Source organism: Canis lupus, chromosome 11 (assembly GCF_048164855.1).
Source record: "Canis lupus baileyi chromosome 11, mCanLup2.hap1, whole genome shotgun sequence".
Classification (NCBI taxonomy): domain Eukaryota; kingdom Metazoa; phylum Chordata; class Mammalia; order Carnivora; family Canidae; genus Canis; species Canis lupus.
This window is the reverse complement of record NC_132848.1, coordinates 58,354,389-58,376,462: the sequence shown is the minus strand read 5'-3', so window position 1 is coordinate 58,376,462 and position 22,074 is coordinate 58,354,389. Positions and strand designations below refer to the sequence as shown.

The 22,074-nt window shown below is 44.9% G+C and overlaps 1 protein-coding gene across 11 annotated transcripts in view; it reads right to left on the bottom strand.

The window, feature by feature from the left end:
• The window catches only part of SPTBN1 (spectrin beta, non-erythrocytic 1), a 197,487-nt gene that overhangs the window by 39,015 nt on the left and 136,398 nt on the right, over positions 1 to 22,074 (bottom strand). For all 11 annotated transcript variants that reach the window (XR_012003462.1, XR_012003463.1, XM_072768372.1 and 8 more), the window contains 14 exons: positions 21,815 to 21,988; positions 18,018 to 18,109; positions 16,820 to 16,900; positions 16,318 to 16,433; positions 13,007 to 13,119; positions 12,025 to 12,212; positions 10,870 to 10,987; positions 9,587 to 9,745; positions 8,628 to 8,930; positions 6,675 to 6,828; positions 5,112 to 5,982; positions 4,877 to 5,014; positions 3,276 to 4,032; positions 2,204 to 2,406 (listed from right to left, as the gene is read on the bottom strand). Coding sequence is in view for 9 of the 11 variants with exons in the window: in XM_072768372.1 (XP_072624473.1) it covers positions 2,204 to 2,406; positions 3,276 to 4,032; positions 4,877 to 5,014; positions 5,112 to 5,982; positions 6,675 to 6,828; positions 8,628 to 8,930; positions 9,587 to 9,745; positions 10,870 to 10,987; positions 12,025 to 12,212; positions 13,007 to 13,119; positions 16,318 to 16,433; positions 16,820 to 16,900; positions 18,018 to 18,109; positions 21,815 to 21,988 (3,467 nt within the window). In the remaining 2 variants the exon portion in view is untranslated. The remainder of the gene's footprint in view (positions 1 to 2,203; positions 2,407 to 3,275; positions 4,033 to 4,876; positions 5,015 to 5,111; positions 5,983 to 6,674; positions 6,829 to 8,627; positions 8,931 to 9,586; positions 9,746 to 10,869; positions 10,988 to 12,024; positions 12,213 to 13,006; positions 13,120 to 16,317; positions 16,434 to 16,819; positions 16,901 to 18,017; positions 18,110 to 21,814; positions 21,989 to 22,074) is intronic.

Sequence of the window (22,074 nt, the reverse complement as noted above, 5' to 3'; positions counted from 1 at the left end):
GCTTTTCCCCGCAGTGAGACAGGGTCTGGCTTTATGAAGCTGGATCCTGTTTCCTTGTTCTCTCAGGACTGCACCATGGCTGGAACTTCTCTCGAGCCAGGAAGCTCACCCATTTGCACCCTCAGGGCAAGCCTGGACAGCAGGCTCCCCTCCACCCAGGCATGAGCACGTTAAAGGTCACTCGCACCCCACCCACATCTGTTAAGAGCCAGTGTCTTTGTTCTAGTACTTTTTCATTTCAACAAGCTCCACGGAAATCGGCAAGATTTCCGGAACGTAAGCACATTATAATGATTTTGCATTTTATGAAAATAGCTTCACAAGAGCATCAGAATGTTTCTGGACAAGAGATTAGATCTGAAGGTCCAGGTATTTACTTAGCTTGTGCCCCCATAGCACCTGGAACTCACGTATTTGTGTATTTTTTAACAGGCAAGTATCCTCTGGGGTCAGTTTCTGATCCTGAGGCCTCTGGGGATACACAAGTGAAACCAGAATGCAGTTAACACCAGCTGAGGAAGACGTAGTTGTCCTGAGGGCAGATCAATGGAAAGCCCCGCCCCCCCTTCCAACTATAGATAGTATTTTCCATTTCTTTTTTAAGACAGAAATCTTAAGAAGTCTTTGGGACCCCAGGAGCCCAGGCTCCGAGTCAAGGGCAAAAGGAAGGCTAAACCACATTTGAGGGCTGCTGAAATGTTCTCTCATATCCAGGAGTCTCCAGCCTTGACAGTATCACCTGCTTCCAAAAACCCCTCACAGCTGCAGCATCAGGGGACGTGTAAACACACGCAGGAAACTGCAAGGCAGCTGCACGCCTGCCTGGAAGCACGTGTCCCTAACCGCCAAGTCTGCCCTCAGGAAACCAGCTGTATGCATCGAACACAGACACGCATGACGTATTAGACTTACAAAATAACTCGAGGTTTAACATTAGGAAAAAAGGAAATTCTTTTTCTCTAAGTTAGGAAAACCTTGCCTAGTCTTTGCTTTTCACAATCAAGGGTTTGGTGAGGAATTTTTTTTTTTTTTTTTTTTTTTTAGCTGTTTGAGGAGCAACAGATACAAAATGATAACGTATGTCATATCCTATTCCATAACAGCACCCTTCAAATGCGTGGTTGAGGCTATGAATCAGTGAAAAGGACAGACTTGGAAATGTTAAAGCCAAAAGCTCAGTCTTCTTGAGAAGAGAGTCACTGCCCCTTTCACCGCATATCACAGGAAGTTCATATGGCCCAGGATCCCAGGAGACCCTTCTTGGAGAAGCTAAGCAAGGAAAACGCTCTCAGCAAAAAGTTCTTCTTTTTCATTGCGCTTGAGAGCCAGAAAAGAAGTTTCTTGAGGACATCAGTTTCACAATGAGCCCTTAAATCCAGCCCAAACTGGGACCACAGAAGATCAGTTGGAACAGAAACTAGAGACTGACCCAGATAGGCTAAACCAGGATGCAACTGGCCAGGCCAGAACCAGCCTGTGCTGGTGCAGCCAAACCCTGATCTGCACTGATATCCCACCTTAATAACAGCCTAAGGCAGGGTGAGAATTAAGGTACACACAGAGTACGCTGGCCTTCAGTCAGGGAGAAAAGTCTTAACTGTGAATAAATGAGTAAATAAATAAAAATAAGAGCATCAAATCTTAGAGATGCCTTGGCAGAAGACGAAAGGGACTTTTCTCTCATCATGAAAAAATCCTGTTACGGCATTATCCAAGCCAATTTTCTGAGAGGGCCCTGATAATGTGGCTCTGCCAGGTACTCAGGACAAGTAAACCTCGCCGCCCCTCCCTAGTTGCTCCTGGAAGGCTTCAGAGGATCCTTGCATGGATGAAGGTGAACATGGGCTTAGCTGGGGAAGTGTGGCTCTCAGGGTCCCATCATGCGACAGGCTCCACATATCAACTCCGGAAGGGCATAGCTTATATCGGATTGCTAACTGGCATCACAGCTCTCATAAATATTTGATTAAATATTAGTTTGGCTCCTCAGAGTTTTCTTTTGTGGACACCTGTACATGCCTGACCATGAGAACCACGTATCTAGGTACCGATGTACTGCTTACTAGTTTTCTGGGGTGGGTAGATTAAATTTTACCAGCTGTCCATACCCCACCCAGTGGAAGATTGATACTCACACTCCCAAGGACTTTCGGCTAACGATTTAGAGGACTGGGACTCCCTCAGGAGCTTTGGAGTGCCGTACCTGTCATCAATGGAGTCCACCTTCTCCTGGATGCGATCTGAGTTGATGTTTCCATCGCTCACCAGCCTCCGGCCCGTCTCCACAACAGCATTAATCTTCTCCTCGTTGGCGTCCATGGTGGTCATGAAGTCCTCTTGTTTTTTAATAGCTGCTTCAGCTCCTTCCAAGGTGGTGGGCATTTCAGTATGGGCCAACACATACTCCTTTTGCAAAGAGAGAAAACCAAAATCAGAGCAGGATGAAACATCGAGATACACAACTCGTTTCCAGAATAATGAAAGCACCTTTTCCTAGGTCCTTGGTTTCCATACAACACACTTCGTAACGCATGCTCCGCTGTACTTAAATAATCTGATCAGAGAAAACAAAAGGTTGGGAGGGGAAAAACCTAGTGGGGCACCATAAGGAATTTAATTTCCTTAAGTGGTTCAATTCGCTACATTTTTTTCCCAAAGTAAGTGAAGAAACTAAGCAACGCTTTATGCATCAGCCACCAGGGTCCTCTCATGTGTCATGAAGGCAGTGGCGACAAACTGTTCAAACTCTCTCCTGAAAAGACAGATTAACAACCCTGATATTGGCTACTATCTTTAGCTGTTTCCTTTCTCTGGTTCCTACCTTGTTGTGTCACTGGGTGAAGCCCCTGACTCTTCCTAGAGCAAGGAAGACAGAACCACTTAGTCCCGCACCAAAAAACAAAACAAAAAACCCCAAGCAGATAAAAAAAAAATTTTTTTTCAAACAAGAAAACCCCCTCACTGTACCTTTCAAATTGTCAAACTGGATCACTGTCTTACAGAATATTGCCAACTTAATGCGATACTATGAGCACATACTTAGAACCTAAGGGATTCTTGAAAGCCGCTGAAACAGAACGGGACTCTGCAGGAACCTTCAGCTCCCATACCCCACAGTGTGAGGGGTCTCAATGCCTTGGAAGCTGGGGGGAGCCTCTCCATTAACCTTCTGTTTCCACAAAGGGGTGCTCTGAAGTGGCAGCCTGGCTAGAAAGCTTCAAAGGGCAAACAGGGGCTGCTCTGCCAGGAAGGAAGCAAAGGCGGGGGAGCAGTACCTGGTTGTTAAGGAAGGCCTCGGCCTGCTTGGTGTCCCTAAGAAACTGCTGGTAGGCGTGGGACTGGGAGAGGAGACTCTGCCGATTCTCCCACATTTTGTGGAGCTCATTCCACCCAGTGTCCAGGGCCTGCAGCCGCTGCCGCAGAAACATGTACTGGGCGTCGGTCTGTCCCTGGGTGACCATCTCGCCCATGTCCCTCATCTTCTGGTAGTCCTCCTCGTAGTTGTCGATCTCGTTTTTGATGTTCTCATGCTGCGTGAGGAGCTTCTCAGCTTCAGTGAGGGTGTTGGGCATGTCCTCAGAGGCGATGGCCGTCTGGGTCCGGGAGAGCCAGGACTGGAAGTCGTCCAGGTCCCGCAGGAACTGCTGCAGCTTGCTGGCCTCTCCCAGGGAGGCCTCGCGGTTTTTCAGGGTGGTCTTCATCTCCTCCCACACGTCGCTGATCTCGGCCAGCCGAGACAGGATGGCCTGAGCCTGGTCAGGGTGCTCAGACTCGAGCTTCTCGGCCTCTTTCTGCAGGTCGCTGAGCTTCGCCTCAATGGCCACCAGGTCCCGCTCCATGCCGGTCAGCTTGCGCTGCAGGGCCATGACGCCAGCCAGGTCATTGCCCAGGTCCTGGGTGGACTCGATGACCTTGGTCTTCTCTCGAATCCAGGATTTGGTTTCGTTGCACTCAAGGTGGTAGTTCTGTATGCTCAGGGCAGAGAGAAGAGCGTCCTTCTTCCTGTCAACCAGCTCTCGGAACTGACTCCACCTGTGAGCACAAGGACATGGACAGAGCCGTGTCAGAGACAGGCTGACAGCTCACGGCTGTGCAGACATTAACAGTGATGGTCAAAGCTGTCTTTTTTTTTTTTTTTTCACTCCGTCTCTGCTATGAATAAATGCTTTTGGGAATATCATCTCAGTCTATGGACACCAAATACCATCAAACAGCTTAAAGGACACCATATGATCTGGAAAAAGCCTGACATGAACAGGTACTTGTTTCAAAGAGCTCCAATGTGGGCAGTAATAACACACCTGTCCCCCAAAGAGTCAGTGACTTTTCTGAAATTGCATTTCTGCCATGTGAGTTTTACTTATCTCTGAACTATACCTAATGAATATTTTCCAAATTCAAAATACCTGACAGTAACCTTCAGAACTGAGGCTACCACAACCTATTCAAGTGTGTTTATTCAACAGACAGATAACATGAGGACAAAGGTCTAAGTTGGTAATCAGGACTTCCACTCGCCAATTATGTCTAAAAACATGCTAGAATTCTGTTCCAGAATCACCTCAAAAGGCACAGTAGAGGTACCACCTGGATGTCACGGTCCTCCACACTGGGCACAGGTCTCACAGTAGTAATACCCTACTTCCTATATGGGGCCAGGCAGGTGCCAGGCTGCCTTGAATGGCATCACCCCAAAAGACATTTCTTGCAAAACTCAGGTATGTCGAAAGGCAGATGCCAATGCTGTGACATCAGTGCCACGTTATCAGTGACCCTGTGTGGGAAATTCCTGACAGCAAGGCTCAGAAGTGACCTCGCCCTCCCTGGTCTGGCGTCTGGTACACAGGGAGCAGCACACTGCTGGCTGCACACCCACCTCGTGTTGAGTTTGTCCTGCTGGGCTTTGATTTCCTTCTCACTTGGGTGGCCACTGTGCATGAGCTGCCGTGCAATCTGGTTCACCACGGCGACCCGGGAAGCCTGGTTATTCATTTCCGGTTCAAGGCTCTCAAACCTGGAAAGGCAATTCAACAGGGTACTCACCTCCCTGGTCACAGGTGGTAACGAGGGGCGGCTGGTAGCCCCCACACCACAAGCAGCGCCCCACTCACCTGTGCTGGATGACTTCCAGGTCCTCCAGCTTTTCTGGGATCTGCATGTTGTTGAGCCACTGCTCCTTCTCGTCGATCCAGAGCTCACAGGCATCAGCCTCACTGAACATCTTGTACAAGGCGAGCGTGTCCTGCAGCGCCTGCTTCCTCAGCCGCGTCAGCTCTGCTACCTCCTTGTACCGTTCCTCGATGCCCGACAGCCTGCCCCTCACATCCTGAGACTCGGCATGCTCCTGGGGGAGGGCGCTGGCCTGCTCGTGCAGCGTGTCAATGGTGGGCCTGTAGTTGGCAATCTCCTCTGCCACATCCTTGTGTTTCTTGACCAGAGACTGTGTGGAGTACTCGTCGTGGCCCACATCATTGCTGGAGACGATCTTGAGGATGTCCAGCATCCAAGCATCGATGTCGTCGGCATCCGCCTGGAACTGGTGCAGCAGCGAGGCCTCCTCCAGGCGCTTCTTCCGAATGGCCGAGAGCTGCTCCAGGTTGGCCCACTGCTCCCGGATGTAAAGGATCCTCTCTCGGATCTTCTCTGACCCAAAGTGCTCCTCTGCGATCATGTCTTCACCTTCTTTGATGGCCTGCTCGAAGTGGCCGCTGCGGCCGCTCATCTCATCCTCGAATGCCCGGTGCTTGCTGAGCAGACGCATGACGCTGGTCAGGTCCTTCCCGTAGTCGTCAGAGGACAGGATCTTCTCCTTCTCCCGTATCCAGCCCTCCTCTTCTGCCATTTCCCAGAAGAACTTCCAGAGGCGACGGGACTCTTCCAGACGAGCCCGGCGTTCAGCCGCCAACTGGCAGAGTTCTTGATAACAGAACTCCATGTGGGCCACGCGGTCTCGGATCACCTGAGGGTCGCAGGGCTTGTAACCTGTTTAAGGCCGAGGAAGGAACATGAGAGCACAACAGTTTAAGCACAGGTCCCTGCTCGTTTGCAAGTAGTGAGTTACACCCATTTTCTCACCACCAAATGATCAGTTTCATTCTCAGTGCAGGGCCACGTTTTAAGGCAATGGAGAAGCTTTTAGGGCCTTGACTGGAGGTGGGTGGGTGATGAGGGTGGCAATGGTAAGTGTTATTTTTTTTTGCCCCAAATGCAAAGTGATCATTTATGAACCAAAAAAGCACATAAATCATAAGAAAAGGGTCAGCAGCATTTGTTTCTCATATAAGGAACACAACCAAATCCTTTCAGACACCCTTTAACAAAGGATACGTACAACTAGATGTGAAAGCCATGAGACGCTTGAGCGGCCACACCAGGGTGTTGCTATTTATCAAGGGTGGTCTAGGCAAAGTCTGATTGTCAACCAAGCAGTACTTGGGTATTTAACGGAAACACAGGTCCATTTCAGAAAAGCCTGACAGAGTTAAAAGTATCCAGAATGCCACCCTACTGCACCTCGTGTACCCATGACATAGAAGCAGACCAAGCTACTGGGAAACTGCAACAGCACAGTAACTTCAAACACCCCACTGGCACACACAGCTCATCTACTTCTATCAGGATGGGTCTCTCTCTGGTGGCGAGGAAGCAATGGCTGCAACAATCTACCCCCTTACCTTCCCCATCTGTTGCAAACTTCTGGGCAGAAGCATTGACACCTCTCACCCGCTCTGCCTGGATGCCAATGTCGGCTTCAACCAGGGCGTGCTTCTGTAACAGGTCTTCCACGCCAAGCAAGTGTTTGCCATAGTCTTGAGATAGTAATAGCACCTGTGCACAGAGAAAACAGAGGGCACATCTGTGCATACAACCCTCACTTCAGGGCCTCATCATTTTTGGACAAGCTGAGAACCAGCAGCCACGCTGCAGCCTCTCACGAGCCAGCTACCCTACCGCATCTCCAGGGGAGGAGAGTGACAAGCAAATCGGAATAAAACCAAACAAACTGGAAAGCCAGCATCAGGAGAGACATAATAAAGTAAAGATCATCTACTTTAAATGGAATAAGCAAGTCAAAAATACATTCAGAACGGAATAGAAAAAAAGGGAGTGGGGCAGGGGGAACCAGTACAATGTGTGAATTGGGGCTGGAAGAAAAAACACCGCAGCAATATTCCAGAAGATGAGAGACAAATGGTGAAGTTATTTCACTTCAAAATGAAAAGAAATCTCCCAGAAGCTGCTGAACCCTTACATGGATGTTTTCCTCAGTTAAAAGCTTACTGATGTGCCTCTGTAATACTTATATCATCAATGGGAGAAAAATCTAGTTGAAAGCTTACAAACCAACCACATCTTTAATCAAGTAAAAACAAGGCCAGGTGGCTTCACGCTTACTAGGGCCTGCACAATTTCTTTGGTGTAAGTTTGAATCCACTAATGCTTTCTTTTCTCCTTCCATCAGCCCAAGTTGGGGGCCTCATCTGACATTCTCTCCAGATGGAATCTCTACTTCACTCCTACTTCTGAGGGAAGTCTCTTGCCCAAAATCTGAACTATAATGTAAAACATGATTTATAAAATGAAATGCGCCTCCCTGCTAGTTTTTAATGAACATTTCTACTTTGAAAGGTCAAGACAGACCATACTTGAGAACACCATAAATCTGGGACAATAAGGGGGCAAATTGATTGTATGAGGTGACCCTATCCCTCTGCCAGGAATAGTTCAAGAGGTTAAGCAAAAAATGATGGCTTACATCCCAGGAAGAAACTCCTTGCATAAGGTCGAGCTTGGGAACACAGAATGCTGAGATAAAGGGGCCTTCACTGTACAGTCTATAAACCGCCCTGTTCTGTTCTAGCTACAGAGCTAAATGCCTTCCAGCTGGGGGACTGCCTGACGTGGATGAGCCTTCTATGGCCGGCAGCAGAGAACACAAATAGGGACAGGGACTTGGCACAATGGCAGGTCTCTTCCTGGGCAGGAGGAAAGCTTGGAAGTCTATGCTCAGGGTTGTCAATTAAGAAAGGAAGCACAAACTGGCCCTGGCAGCCACTTCCAACCAGGCCCATCTTATGATGTATACACATGTTACAGCACATTTAATCCTTGCTGTCACTGATCTCAACTTAAAAACAAGGAAAGGAGGCTCAAGGAGACTACATAGCCCCTGCATGACAACGTGAACAGGGGCCACCTGGTTCTTGACCCACACTCTGCCCACGTTGCCTACCACTATCCCGTCTGCCCACATTACCTTCCTGGGCCCTCCCCAGATAGAGCCACTCACACACGTCAATGAGATGGAAAGCTAGTCCAACTCTCAAGAATTAAAAACACAGAAAACCGTCATGGGATTGATTGATTCTCTACTGTGGAATAGTTCTAAATTAAATCTAAATCACTGTAGCAGACCCCTAGCTATGAAATTGGTTTTCAATACAACTTTTTCACACTTCACACTCCACTTAACTCCTGACCTAACAACCTTCCCACAGGTAATGGGGCCCCCTTTGGCTTTACAGAGTGGACAGTTAGGGTACACAATACGGTGTGTGGTCAGTGGGTAGGTCAAAAAAGAGAGGTCCCACTGCATCAGCTCTGGCCTCCTTTCACTGAAGTTCTACCTTCATTTCGTCCATCCAGTCCATAATGTAGAGCATTTCCTGGAATATCTTTTGCAACCCCAGGTTCATCTCGAGACGCTGCCTCCGGGCTTTGAGCAATTCCAGTAGGTACTCCCAGAGTCGGATGACATTGTCCTTCCTTGCTGTGATGCGCTTGATGTCATGGTAGTTCTCTGCCTCAAGCTCCCTAGCCACGGCCACCACAGCCTGCACGCGTTCTTCGTACGCGGCAATGTCTGTCTCAATGGCCTCGTGCTTTTTCGTGGCAGCCTCAACTGCAGGAAGGTCAAACCCAAAGTTGTCCTACAGAGAAACAGGGGAAAGAAAACCACACACACAAAATAAGAAAGCCATCCAACTAGAACAAAGTTGAGTCTTGAACACAATCTCTGGTGGTCCTAGAGCCACAATGACTTGAACCCTGCCAGCTGCTGGTCTCTGCCTCTCCTAGGATACTTAGGACTTCCTGCTAGAGCTAAGATGCCCTCCCCCAAAGCAAATCAGCAACTTTTCTTTTTATAGAGGGATATAGGCTCGTATCCAGCACCTTATACCTATGTGCCTGGAGCAGGTGACAGTTTGTGTGAAGCCAGGTAGAAAGGAAAGTCATTTCTACTTATTTCATGACCAGTCCAACTGCCTTGAAGGATTAGATGGTTAAAGATAGAAGGTAAGAGAAATTTTCCAAGATTTATAAACGTGAGCAGTTCACACTCACTCACTGGCTCTAAACAAATTCTGCTTGAGTTGCTTCCAAATCTATGAAAAGTTAGATAAACAGAAGACAAAGTATATTAGAAATGATAAACATCCTCTTCATGGGAAGTGAGCAAGAGGACTCAAGTTACTTCAGAACAGTGTATATATATTGATAAGCAGCTGTCCTGCGGCCCTCGGGTATGGTCTGCATTTCTAGAGACCCCAGGAACAGTTCCCCGAATAAAGGTCTAGAGCAGAACCTGAGACACCAGACGCTGGTTTTCGCTCAGCCAGGTCTCCCTCATAGCTGCCTTGCGATCGAATCTGCGGGCGAGCTGTTCCAGTTTCTCCTGTCTAATGAGCTCGTTCCGCAGAGCCAGTTCTCGCTCGTGTTCTGCTTTTTCCAGTCTTTCCCAGGCCTACAGAGGCAAAAAAAAAAAGAGAACAGTTTCCTGCAGTGTTCAAGGAACTTTCCTTGGCTACAATCAACAGCTAGTACTCCTCAATAAGATCCAAGAACTTTTTTAAAAGGGACATCTCGTTTCCACCCTCACTGACTCTTAAGCCTTGAGAAAAGAAATCTTTTTTTTTTTTTTTCCAGTTTAGCCTCATGGGAACACTCTATCCTATCTATATCTAAAAGTCCTGTATTATATTTGGAAATCAAAACAGTGTAGATATGGAGCAATATAACTAAATTATAAATCTCTTACTTTGAGAGGAAATAAAGTAATCATCTTCAATAGCTCTGATTACATAAAAAAGATAAATGGTTTTTCTCAGAAAAAAAAAATCGTATTATGAATCTCTTATTCACCCCACCTCGAGCCACTCGTTATTTTAATATTTTATTTATTTAAGTAGTCTCTACACCCAATGTGAGGCTCAAACTCATGACCCCAAGATCAAGAGTTGCACATTCCATCGACCAAGCCAGCCAGGCAACCCCACCCCACCTTTTTTTTTTGAGCCCTTGTTTTTAATTCACACACCTAAGCATTTTTTTTTTTCAAAATCCTCACCAAATGTCCACAGTAAATTAATCTCTATGAAATATATCTTACTTAAAAAACATCTACTTAAAATAATCTAAATGTGTAAAACTGACAATATAATGTCCGCTGTGAAATTCTTTAATTAAAGACAAAACATGGAAACTGTTGAACAGTCTCTGATATAAACAGCCAAAATTGTAAGCCCCAACCTCTACAGATTCCAGATATATGAAATAAGGTTTCAAGTTCTCCCTTCTGAAGTTTAAAGACGCTAGAGTTGACTGCCTTGGACAGATGAAAGTAACAAGGTAAAGAGAGTGAACTAAGACTGGTTTGGTAAAATCTAACATTCCTTCCCAGAACTCTAAGAGATCAGCCCACCACAAGTATGTGCTTGACCCCCTGCAAAACCCGAGCCACTGCTGTCACTCATCAGTTCAGCAGGCCGGGTCGGAACCTTTCAGACTGCCCTCTTGGCAATCTAGCCCTTGAACCTGAAGCCTGCAGAAGATCAGGGCCTACACAGGGCTAAAAGGGATCGACATTACCTTATTAATGTCAGAGATGAGTTTGCCCTCACGGGGCATGTAGACCTTCTGATTGTTGGCTCTCATCTTGCTCTGAATAGTAAAAAGCAGCACTTCCAAGTTCCCCTTCTCAGTAAACCTAAGCAAAGGAAGAAAAAAAGAAGTGTTCCTTTAGAGGGAAAAATTCATTTGCTCTTGGAGAAGAAGAAAAAAACATTTCACACAGCCATGCAATTTTAAAAGCAATTTATGTCTGGTCTGTTTTATGTGGAACTCACAGTAGAGAAAACATGGTGCATTAGTTTTTGGGTACTATAGACCTCAAAATGCGCCCAACTGGAATTTTGGTGGGGTTGGTGGGCTGGCTATTGCTACTGAGATTTATACTTGGGGGCACACAGTGCCATTCTTTTATTAATCACTTCATTCAAGGTTTAGACTATACTTCCTGGACGATGGACTTCATTCAGGACACACAGCTGAATACATTCAGCAAGAACTGCTTCAAATCACTACCTAGTGCTTCAGAAATGGCAACAAGGAATTCACAAATGAGCTGGGTTACAGAAAAAGGAGGAATGACGTGGGAACTCTAAAAAATCCTTACCTGACACTTAGAACTTTGAAAAGACGTGAAAAATCAATTTGGGGGGATGGTAAAAACTGAACTAAACAGATACAAAACTATTTATTGTCTGTCTTTATTCAACACATCATATTTACACACTTTGCTAGGACTTATTAGTAGGCCTGACAACGGGTTACTAATGGGAGACAATGGGTCTCAGGCCCACCGTGAGTCTTCTAATAAACAATATATGCGTACTCAGCTACTTCTCTCAAATCCAGAGAAGAGGGAATTCTGAAACACATCAGGTACTAGGATACCTGTGTCTGAAACACATCAGGATAAGGGACTGGAGACTGTACCATTTCCTAGGACTCTAATATACCACACATACCAGGGGCACCATCTACAGGGAAGGGCTCACAGAAGGCCTGGTTTGTAACAGAGCTCAGCCAGCCAGTCGGGGTCAGAAGAAAAGGAGTAAGACAGGCCCTTGGGGTGAGAGGCATTCATTATGAGATGAGGTCACGGAAGTTAGGAAACAAGGGTCCAAGGCCACCATCATCCTTCCCCACACTCATGGTAATACACTCCAATCTGCATCTTACTTGGGCGGTTTCTCCACAGTGCGATAGGTGTTGAATGCCTGAAGCTGTTGTTGAACCCCAACCAGAGAATTGGCAAATTTGCGATTGTTCAAGATAATGATGGTTTGTTCAATCCACTCCAGAAGGTCAGAGGCAAGTGACTCATACTTTTCAATCATTTTTTCTGTTTCAATAGCATTGTCAAGCACCTGTAAACAGGAGTTAGAAAAACAGAACATCATATTGCCAAGTAAGGAAAACAGGATTATAACCCTACTGAGCACGTGCACAATTAATGACTGGCTTTCAAACAGTTCTACGCTACTCTGGCATAAGCATTTTAAACTCGAGGAACTGTGTGTTAATAGGCACTCAGTCTGTAGCTATTACTTGTGAGCAATGACAGCTTAACTCAAGTGTAATTGGTTCTGTACCACCCAACCCCCAGGCAAAGGGTTTAAGATTCTGAATGACTCCTGTTGCCTCAGCCCCAGGATCCTTGAAAAACAACAAGGACTCTGTTTTGCTTGGTCCTGTCTCAAGAATGTCCATGAATTTTCCATTCTGTTGCAATGAAAAGACAATGTCACCTGATCTGAGGTGTTTTGAAATATATGGCAGGTGAACATCAGCCAAATGAGAAATAAAAAGCATTAACAGTGGGGCCTTTTCAACTGGAATAAGTAGGATTTCACACCCATGACATCGGCCAACTCATCAGATTTTCAATACCCCATTTTCTGGTAAGGTTGGGGGGAGGAAGGTCTCTGCGTCTGAGATGCCCCTCTGATCTCGCCCTAACGACTGTAGCTGCTACTCCTACTTCCCGCTACTCTTAGGGATGAAGAGGCTTCTGCCTACTTCCCTGCCTCTTGGGAGTGTCCGCCACAACCTGCTCCAGGTCCAACTGATGAGGGCGTGGGTCAACAGGTGCTGGGTGGCAGTACATGAAGACGTGAACTTTAATCACGTCTCACAACTTATAAAATTGGTGAGAACTCACCTTTCCAATTCGTTTTCCTTCAACAGCCAAGGCCTTCATCTTAGAGAAGTAGTGGTAATAAGTCACCACGTAGGTGATAATAGACTTCTCATCAGGGTGGTCCACACTGATATCTGTAACCCGGAGAAGGTTTTGTTCAGTATGCTGCTCAAGTGCTACCACCCAGGCAGCAGGAACAACCCAGAACAACTGTTCAACACTGAAATAGGCCAGTGTTTTCAATATATGTATATTTGAGAGTTCTGCCATCAGTGCATTAATTATAAGGCTAATGAGGATGAAACCATCTCACTCTTTTATGGTATGAATATTCATAAATGCCTTCTACTACTGCAATAGGACATAGAAGTCTTAAGAAATAGGATCCTTCCTCTACAGGATCCCAAGCTACCAAGAAGACAAAAATATACGCAAAACTATTAGAGAAAAATGAAGAATACAGTAAGAATTCAGTCGGAATTCTTAGCAAGACATACCACATTCATCTCCCTGCCCACTTCTACTCCCAAACTGGGCTTGTGCTGCTTAAACCGTCATTTCTGCTGATGCCACCAGAACTGTTTCCAGTCATTCAGTCTTTGCACATCTTTATCTTGCTACCTGTTATTCAGCTCGTCACTAGTCACCAAATCTGAGTCCAGATGATTTTATTTATGGAATCTTTATTGTCACTCATGGTTTAGACTCTCATGGTCCCAAAACCAGGTCTGAAGCAAGAGCTTCCTCACTGGGTTTCCCTACAACCCAATTTACTTTACACACTACACCTGGTTGATCTAGTGTAAACACACTTTCTTCTGGCTCAAAATTACTCAAAAGTACCCTACAATCTACAAAAAATAAAGTCTAAGCCCCTTAATCCTCTAGAATGTGCCATAACTTTCCCTTCCTTCCTTCCATTGTTTATCAGGCTCCCTAAGAGCCAACCACTATTCTAGACATTTCTAATCCTATAGCCTAATATTTCTTCTCAGGCACAATCTAAACCAAACGGGACTATTCAAGATTTCCCATACACGCTCCACAATTCCCAATATTCCTTCACTTTACTCACAATTTCCCTTTGCCTAAAATGTCATTTCCCATCCCATCACTTTCTTCCTATCCCTCAGGGTCCACCTGAAAAGTTACTGCTCCAACACAGCTGTTTCTGATCCCTCTAGTAGGAATTACGGTCTCCTCTGTTCCCTTAAAGATTTCTGTTTACATGGATAAACAGTCTACTCTCTGCCAGGTAATTTACTTATACACATTTTCTTTGTTTTATAAGACTAAGTCCTCAAGGGTAGGAACCTTGTGTCTTGTTAAGCCCTATGCTGCTCCACCTCTCAAATTCCTGGTGTGTTATCCTGTATAAAGTGGGTAGTCAGTAAATACTAAGAGAGGGAATAAATGTATGAAAATGGCAAGTGTTTGAGGTGTGGCAATACTGGGTGAAGTACTTAACTCGGGACAGACAACAAAGAGAATACACAGGATGGCTTTTAACTGATAATCAGGCTCTTTTTCAGAATGCATTCACATGTGTGCCTTCTATCTTCCTGGCAGCCCTGTGTGAGGCAGGATTATTTTTCTTAAAGATAAGAACAGTAGGGCACAGAGCTGGAAAGCTTCCTGCCCAACATCACCAAGGCAGCCTATGGCAGTGGGGGCCTGGACAACAGCTACTGTTTCCACCCCAGTAGTCCCTGTGGCCAACTGTGTATCTGCTCAGCCCCATCCACACATGCCCCAAGGAGAAAGAAACGGGGGAGAAGGAAACACACACACACACACACACACACACACACACACACACACAAAATGTTAACAGAACTGTGAAGATGTGAGCAGGTAAAAACCTTGTGGTTTTGTAATTTGTCTGCAATTATATCTTAGCTGATGCTTTCCGGGGCACCAGGCGACTAACAATAGCGAAGGACAACTAATAATCAAGGTCAAACCCACAGGATAAGTGACATCAACTGCCTTTTTTTAGCTCCTTGTCTTGTGATCTGGGGAACATCTATCCCCTTTTTCATACTGGGAAGTGATTAGAAAGATTAACTAATGAGCAAGTTATTAAAAAAAAGAAAAAGGTTATTTAGCACAAAGAGCTAGTGCTGAGGAAAAATCTCTTCCCATAATTAAGGTAGGGGTTAAGAAGGAAGATTAATCACAGCGTAAGGAATTTTAGTTTTCTGTTTATATTAAGAAATCATTTAGTGGGTTAGCACAAAGATAATTTTATCTCAGCTTCCTGTATAGCGAACATATCACTGAATCTGATGCACTGGAAAATAGCAAGGCTGCCTGGCAGCCTCATGACCTCAATCTGCCCTTGGGGAGTTAAACTTCCTGTTCTATATTTATAAGAACTTTAAACTTTCACTTGGTTTTCTCTCTCTAGTAGTTGCTAAGAGCTGTGATCTAAAAAGTTCCAGCACTATGAACAAATACGCTTATATTTCAAATGCTCTTCAAAGTAAGACAAAGTACCTTTGAGAACTCACACTAAAAGCCTGGAATTAGGATTTTGTTAAAGGAGCTACAACCTGAGGGACTGCCCCACCCAGGTCAGCTCCATGTCGCCTGCAGTCGGTCTTTGGGGTCCTGCTGCAGGGACTGGGAGTAGAGAGAGCATTTCTAGGCAGAGCACGGGAGGCTGTGCCTCCAGACAGGCAGCCCGAAGAGAGGACTGGAGTCCTAGTCCTTCTTCCACCAGCACATTTCCCCCTTCCTGATGCACCATAATCAGGCTCCTTACTCAGCAAACACTGCACGGCCCCCTACACGTCCTCCCACCCCACCCCCACCCCCTGGTCTATACCCACTCATCCCAAGGCTGCTTGCCACCTTGGAATGAACACAGGCCAACAAGCATTCACTGATCACCTAGAGCAGGTTCCCTTCCTTGAGCATACCTGCTAAGAACTTCAGTGACTGCTGAACAACCTCTATAAATTTTGAGTGGTAGGGCTCCACCCCAGCTTTCCAGGGATAGTTCCTATTATTACTCTAAACACCACTCCCAAAGAACTGTTAGTCCCCAAATACACCTTCCTCGTTCCCGGTTCTGCACCTCTGCTCGTGCAAGTGCCTCTGCCTAGCAAGCCCTTTCCTTCTGAACACATTTAAATCATACTTGTCGTTTCAAGGCCTTTTCAAATATAATCCTGTGCACAAATCCTCAAGTAATTCTCACACCACAACGAAGCTCCTCTCTCTTCAATAATTCCTGAGGCATGCTGCACAAATAGAACTGACAGGAAGTAGTTAGCCCCTCACTACTAGAGATGCTAAAAGCCCCCTTTCATTTCTCGAGGTCTTACCTTCTGGATCCAACAGCTTAGTGAGGCCAAGGTGCTGCTCTGCCAAGTTAAATGCATTTTGCAGATTGTAGTGTGCATTGGATTTCTTTAGTTTGTCAAAATCTATCAGGTCAGGCCTATGCAGAACAACAGTGGAACATGACAAAAACCATGGGTTGAAAAGACATGTGACCAATAAACACGATCATTACTGCAAAAGGCAGAAATCACACCTTAGCAGAGTAAACTCTGTAATATTATTTAATCATCAAACAATGAAACCTGATTTTTGAACAAACATTTCAAAGTTTATTAAGACAGCTGAAGATAATGGGCAAACTTGTTTGTTCAGGAGAATTTACATATCCTCTTACATTTTCCTCACATGGAATGCAGGAATTCCCACCATGGTGCAACATCTAAGGCAATGGATATGAGGATCAAAAGTCACCCAGGTATGGACAGAAGAATGTCGGCATTCTACCCCACAACTGCTAGTATGGTTTCTAAGAACACGACTCACCGGTGTTTGTGTATCAGTGCATTGAAGGCCATGCCGTCCCTCCAGCTAGTGGTGAAATTGTGAATGTTGACGTTCGGGTACCTAACAAAGACAAAGCACAAGAGAATTACCAAATAAAGATTTATAGTTTTATAAATGCAGTGTTTAAGAAAAAGTCTGTAAGTACTATAAAAATGAGAGGCAATGAATATTAAAAGGACAATCAAATCAGAACAAATACTGCTTCAACTTCAGCTTGCTATAAAAATAAAGTACATATCCTCATGGCTTCGGCTTCTCTTTCTTGGTAAGTCAGTCGGACAAAAGATGTGAACTGGGTCTTAGACTTAAGACACCATGCTTACAAAAGGAAAAATGACCACAATCCAGACACCTCTGAGACCTCTCTGCCCCTGCCAGCAAAGATACTAGGACCCTGCAGGGATCAAGGTCTGAATTCTCACAGACAGAAAGGAAGCAGCTGGGATTACCTGTTCATGAGACACTCAGCTCTTCTACACTGTTTACAGACTTTGTATCTGTGGTTGATTAAAGGCTTATAACTAAGTTGATCCCCTTATTAGGCATATCCTCTTTATTATGAGTTCCATACTTACCATTAATTGATCATGTTCATTACAGTTATAACTGTCCTCAAAGTAGTTCTGACAGCAACTCTCTAGTTACCTAGTACAAAATCAGTTCTTAGTACCATGAGCCCCAACAATTTCAGTGAGTAATAGAACAGATGCAGTTCCCCAAAAAAGTATTTTCACTAAAATTTCAATGGAAGAATAAAGGGAAAGAAAACGGAGACAGGTAATGTATATAGACTACTCTTAAGTTGACTGTACAAAACCTCCCCAAAGCAGAAAATAATAAAAGGAGGAGAAAACCCACAATTGCTTTTTTAAAATATCACGGATGTGATTCTTTAACATGGTTTCAGGGTTTTAAAATTCAAGATATACTGCTCTCTGGAGCTTCCTTAATAAAGAGAGGGAAACTGACTGTGGAGATGACAGGTCCAGAATATCAATCAGAACTCCTTCCATGCTGTGAGCTAGCTGAAATGTCAGTTATCAACTGCTTACGACATAACAAGACTTCTTGATGGAAGTAGCGGAAGAGATAGTTGTCAACACCTCAGAAGTGATGACTGCAGCGGGACTCTGTCCTGGGTGCAGTGGCCCCTGAACCCCTGTGAGTTCACACTCACCCAGCTGTCTTCATCTGGCACCACAACAGCAATGCATCCTTGGCAGATTTCTTCTCTTTGTTGTCTTCAGTTTCTACACTGATATCCTGGATCTAAGATTCACAAAGATATATGAGCCGAATAGATGGGTCAGCTGCCTAATGGCAGTCACAGAAAAACAGATCTATATACATGAAAAATAAGCTTCAGATCACAACCTAGCTGTGCAGACTATCTACTGTGCCAAAGCAAACTGCTTTCTTCAAGGTTTATCTCACAGAAACACCAACCAGGTTTTCTCCTTGGCACAGAGAGAAGTACTACTTACCTGCATGACTTCCCAGAAACCCCCTTTAGGGGTCATTTCTAACCTCAAAATAGCCCATCTTTCCAACTACAAGTGCTCAGCATAAACACCCTGCACCTCATCAGACCCCAGAAAAATATCTGGTTCTAGTTTGTTATAACCAAATATTTTTCACATTAGGGTGCACATCCTCCATTGATGAAGACAGTATATTTACCTTTTCCTAAAAGTTGACCCAGATTCTCAGAGAAGTCACACACATGGTGGGCTTCCATGGTCTGTGGTATAGTTTTAATGTCTGATTCCCTCAAACCCTTATGCTGAAATCTGAACTCCCAAAGGTAACAGTGTTAGGAGGTGGGGTTCTAGCAGAGGGTAGGATCCTCATCAATAGGATTAGTGCCTTATAAAAAAGGCCCTAGAGAAATTCTTGGTGAGAAGTCTGCCATCCAGAATAAGACCCTTCCCAGATCATGCTGGCGTGGCCTCAGACTTAGCTTCCAGGACTATGGGAAATGAATTTCTATTGTTTGTAAGCTACCTTGTCTGTGCTGTTTTGTTATAGCAGCTCGAATGGACTAAGAGAGTCTGCATTCATAAGCCACTCATGGAGAGCATAAAAACTACACTATACACTGGCACCAACGTCTGACTGCCTGAATCTAAAACCAGGCTCTACCGCCTATTTTATGGCACTAGGCAAGCTCCTTAGCTTCCCATCTGATGAACGGCAACAGCAACAATGGCTGTCTCACAGCGCTACTGCATACTTAAATGAAGAAGGTAAATGAAGTGCTGAGCTCATAATAAGGAACTTTAAAAGTTAGCTCTTTGGATTAGAGACTGTCCAACCAGTTATGTGATTTTAGACAAATGTTCTAAATACCGCTTGTCTTTAAATTCTTGCCTATAATACTACAATGTGGGACGAGGATTGGGCGTAAATGGTATTGGTCTAGAAGGCCATCTGTCATTTTTTTAGCTTTAGCTATTCCAAGCTTTCCTCTCCTGGTCTGTAATGGTCCTTCCCATTTAATCTAAACACATGCCCCAGAATCTTTTTTGGAAGAGAGGTAAGAGGAGGGTAAAACATACAAATATAAGATTAAAAAGTCAGAAACTTTCAACTAGGAAAAACACCTAGAAGTTGAAATAATTATACTTCTAAGAAATAATCCTTTTTTGACTGTGATATGTATATGAAGTGTAAGTCTGCATAAACTTCAAACTCTATTATTAGAATCATTAGTTCCTGTGCAGAAAGTAAATGTGAAAGAATAACCTAATTCAAGGAGTAAGACACAGACTCATCAGGAAAGGCAGGTGGAATTCTACACATTAACCCCTGCCGACCTTCTTATGCTTCTATGTGAAGAAGGGACTCTATTTCCAGACTTGGCATTTAGAGACACCGTATATCCTTCTGAAATGAAGACAGCTCCCTATTTACACGAGGCAAACTCAAAGACTTTCATTTCAGTTTCCCACAACATCCTTTTACTCTCTTCTAAACCGACAGTAGCATAAAACCTGTATGTCATGTTTAGTATTTAATGGATACCTGCTATGCACAGACAGGGCAGGACACGTCCTGGGAGCTCTGGACAGACACACACACACACACACACACACACACACGTGTGCACACATACGCACTGGGAATGTAAGACAAGGCTGTATAATATTCAGGAGCTGGAGGAGAGAGAGAGAGATCTCTGGAGAATACGGGGAGGCTTTCAGAGAAGGCAGAAAGTGAGCTTGGGCCTTGGCTGATGTAGAATCAATACATATTTGTGGAATGAGTGAACATTTAATACAGCTGCTAGAGAAAGCCAGGTCACAAAGACACCAACACTGCAGGCCATGCAATGACATCAACAGCCTATCTTGCCTCAAAGGAAAGAGAGAAAGTACATATCAGCATTTACAAGTTCAACTGCAGAAAAAGACAAGCTGTCAGGAAGCTAATTAGTCAATGACTCAACTCAATTCATGCTGAGAATCCTGGAAAGGGCTGCATGTGCCAGCTAACCAACACGGGCAATGACCCGATGTGAAGAGAGGCCACCATCAGGATGCCCTTCCACGCTCTGATTACTACAGGCCAAGGCAAGAGAAATAAAACTTTTTACTCTACGAAACAGGTGAAGCTCAGAGGGTCCTACTAATTCCACCTCTGCTGGCCTAAGAATGAGTGCTATAATTAATGAATTTAATGGTATTCACTCCATTTTCAAATCATTTAGGAAATAAATGACAGAAACCTACATTGAGTTCTGTTTGCAAAACAGTCATTGACTGTTATAATTAACTCCATTCATGATGTCATCTTCAACAGCGGTTCTCTCCTCAGAACCATTTAACTGGAATCACTGGGACTAAGACCTAGGGAATCTGAATTAGTAAAAAGCTATCCCAAGGCCTTAGAGGATCATGGAGGCTTGGGAACCACCGATTCAGGGAGTTTCTTTGGATATGGCTGTTTTAGCTCCTACCCCTCCTCCCACATACACACCCAGAACACTGTTAACTCAAACCCACTCCCAGGGGAAATGAGAAAACGACTGGTTACACGCTGATTTCAGAGTTTTAGGAAGAATACAAAGAGCTATAATTTGATTTGTTTTTGCCCTTTTTTGGTGAGATTTTTATTTAGCCAGAAAAATCAATCAGACTTTCTATCAAAGGGGTGGAGCAGGAAGGAAAGGCACAGAGAACAGAGCCACCCAGGAGACAGGACTGTTAGGACATTTGTTTGCAGAGTAACCTGACGCTCTGGTAAGAAGTGTTTCCTGCATTTCAATTCTAATTGAAAAGCATGAGCATGAAGCACTGCATGAAGAAAGAACCAGTAACCAGGCCAAAGGTGCTTCACCAGTGCTGAAATTCTGAGCTCTCTCTCTCTTAAAGGGTCAGAAGCAAGCACTGCAGTCCCGACTGGCTTCGTAATTCTGGATAAGGCTCCTCCCTTTCCTCACAAAGTGAAGAAATTGGACAGAATGACCTTGAGAATACGTTCTGGCTTAGAGTACTTCTATACTTAGAGCCTTCCCTTGAGTATAACAAACCCATAAAATTGTCATCGATTCAAACAAGCCTAAGGCTTTTGCACATTTCCCCTGAAAACTGCTTCCTTGCATCTAAAGGAGAATAAGAACGAAAAAGGAGCTCACCCTGTGTCATAAACTTAAAAATATTCCATGATACATGCTACGTTTTGGTGAAGTTCAGCCAGTCTAGTGCCAGTAAGCTAGCATCAACCACATCTTTCTATCTTTGCTCCTGAAGGCCACACCAGGCATTTGGAAGAGGTACCAGACAAGTGATGGGCAGGGATGTGGCCCAGAAACTTCCTTATCTGACAAGAGAACTTTTTAGGAAAAGCTGCCATGTGCCTACAGGTGGCTACATGCGACATACAGCTCCACACACCTGATTCTGGGATGCCATTTCAACCTGGTCTTCTTGATCCCTCTGGAATGGGGAGAATCCTGAGACCAAGTGTCCTTACCTGGAAGCGCAGGATGATGGTCCAGATGAGGCCGAGGGTCAGCCGGTGGTTCCCATCGACAATGTCATGGGAGCCCATGTTCTCAAGATGGACTCTCTGCTCCTTCAGGAACTGAAGGGCTTTGTCCACATTCTCCAGACAGTGGATGCGCATCCGTCCCTTGGTGGGTTTAGGCTAGAAACGGGAGAACAGAAGGTGGAAACATTATACAACAGTGCAGAGAAAGGCTAGGAACTGCTTCCTAGAGTTTGCATGTGCCC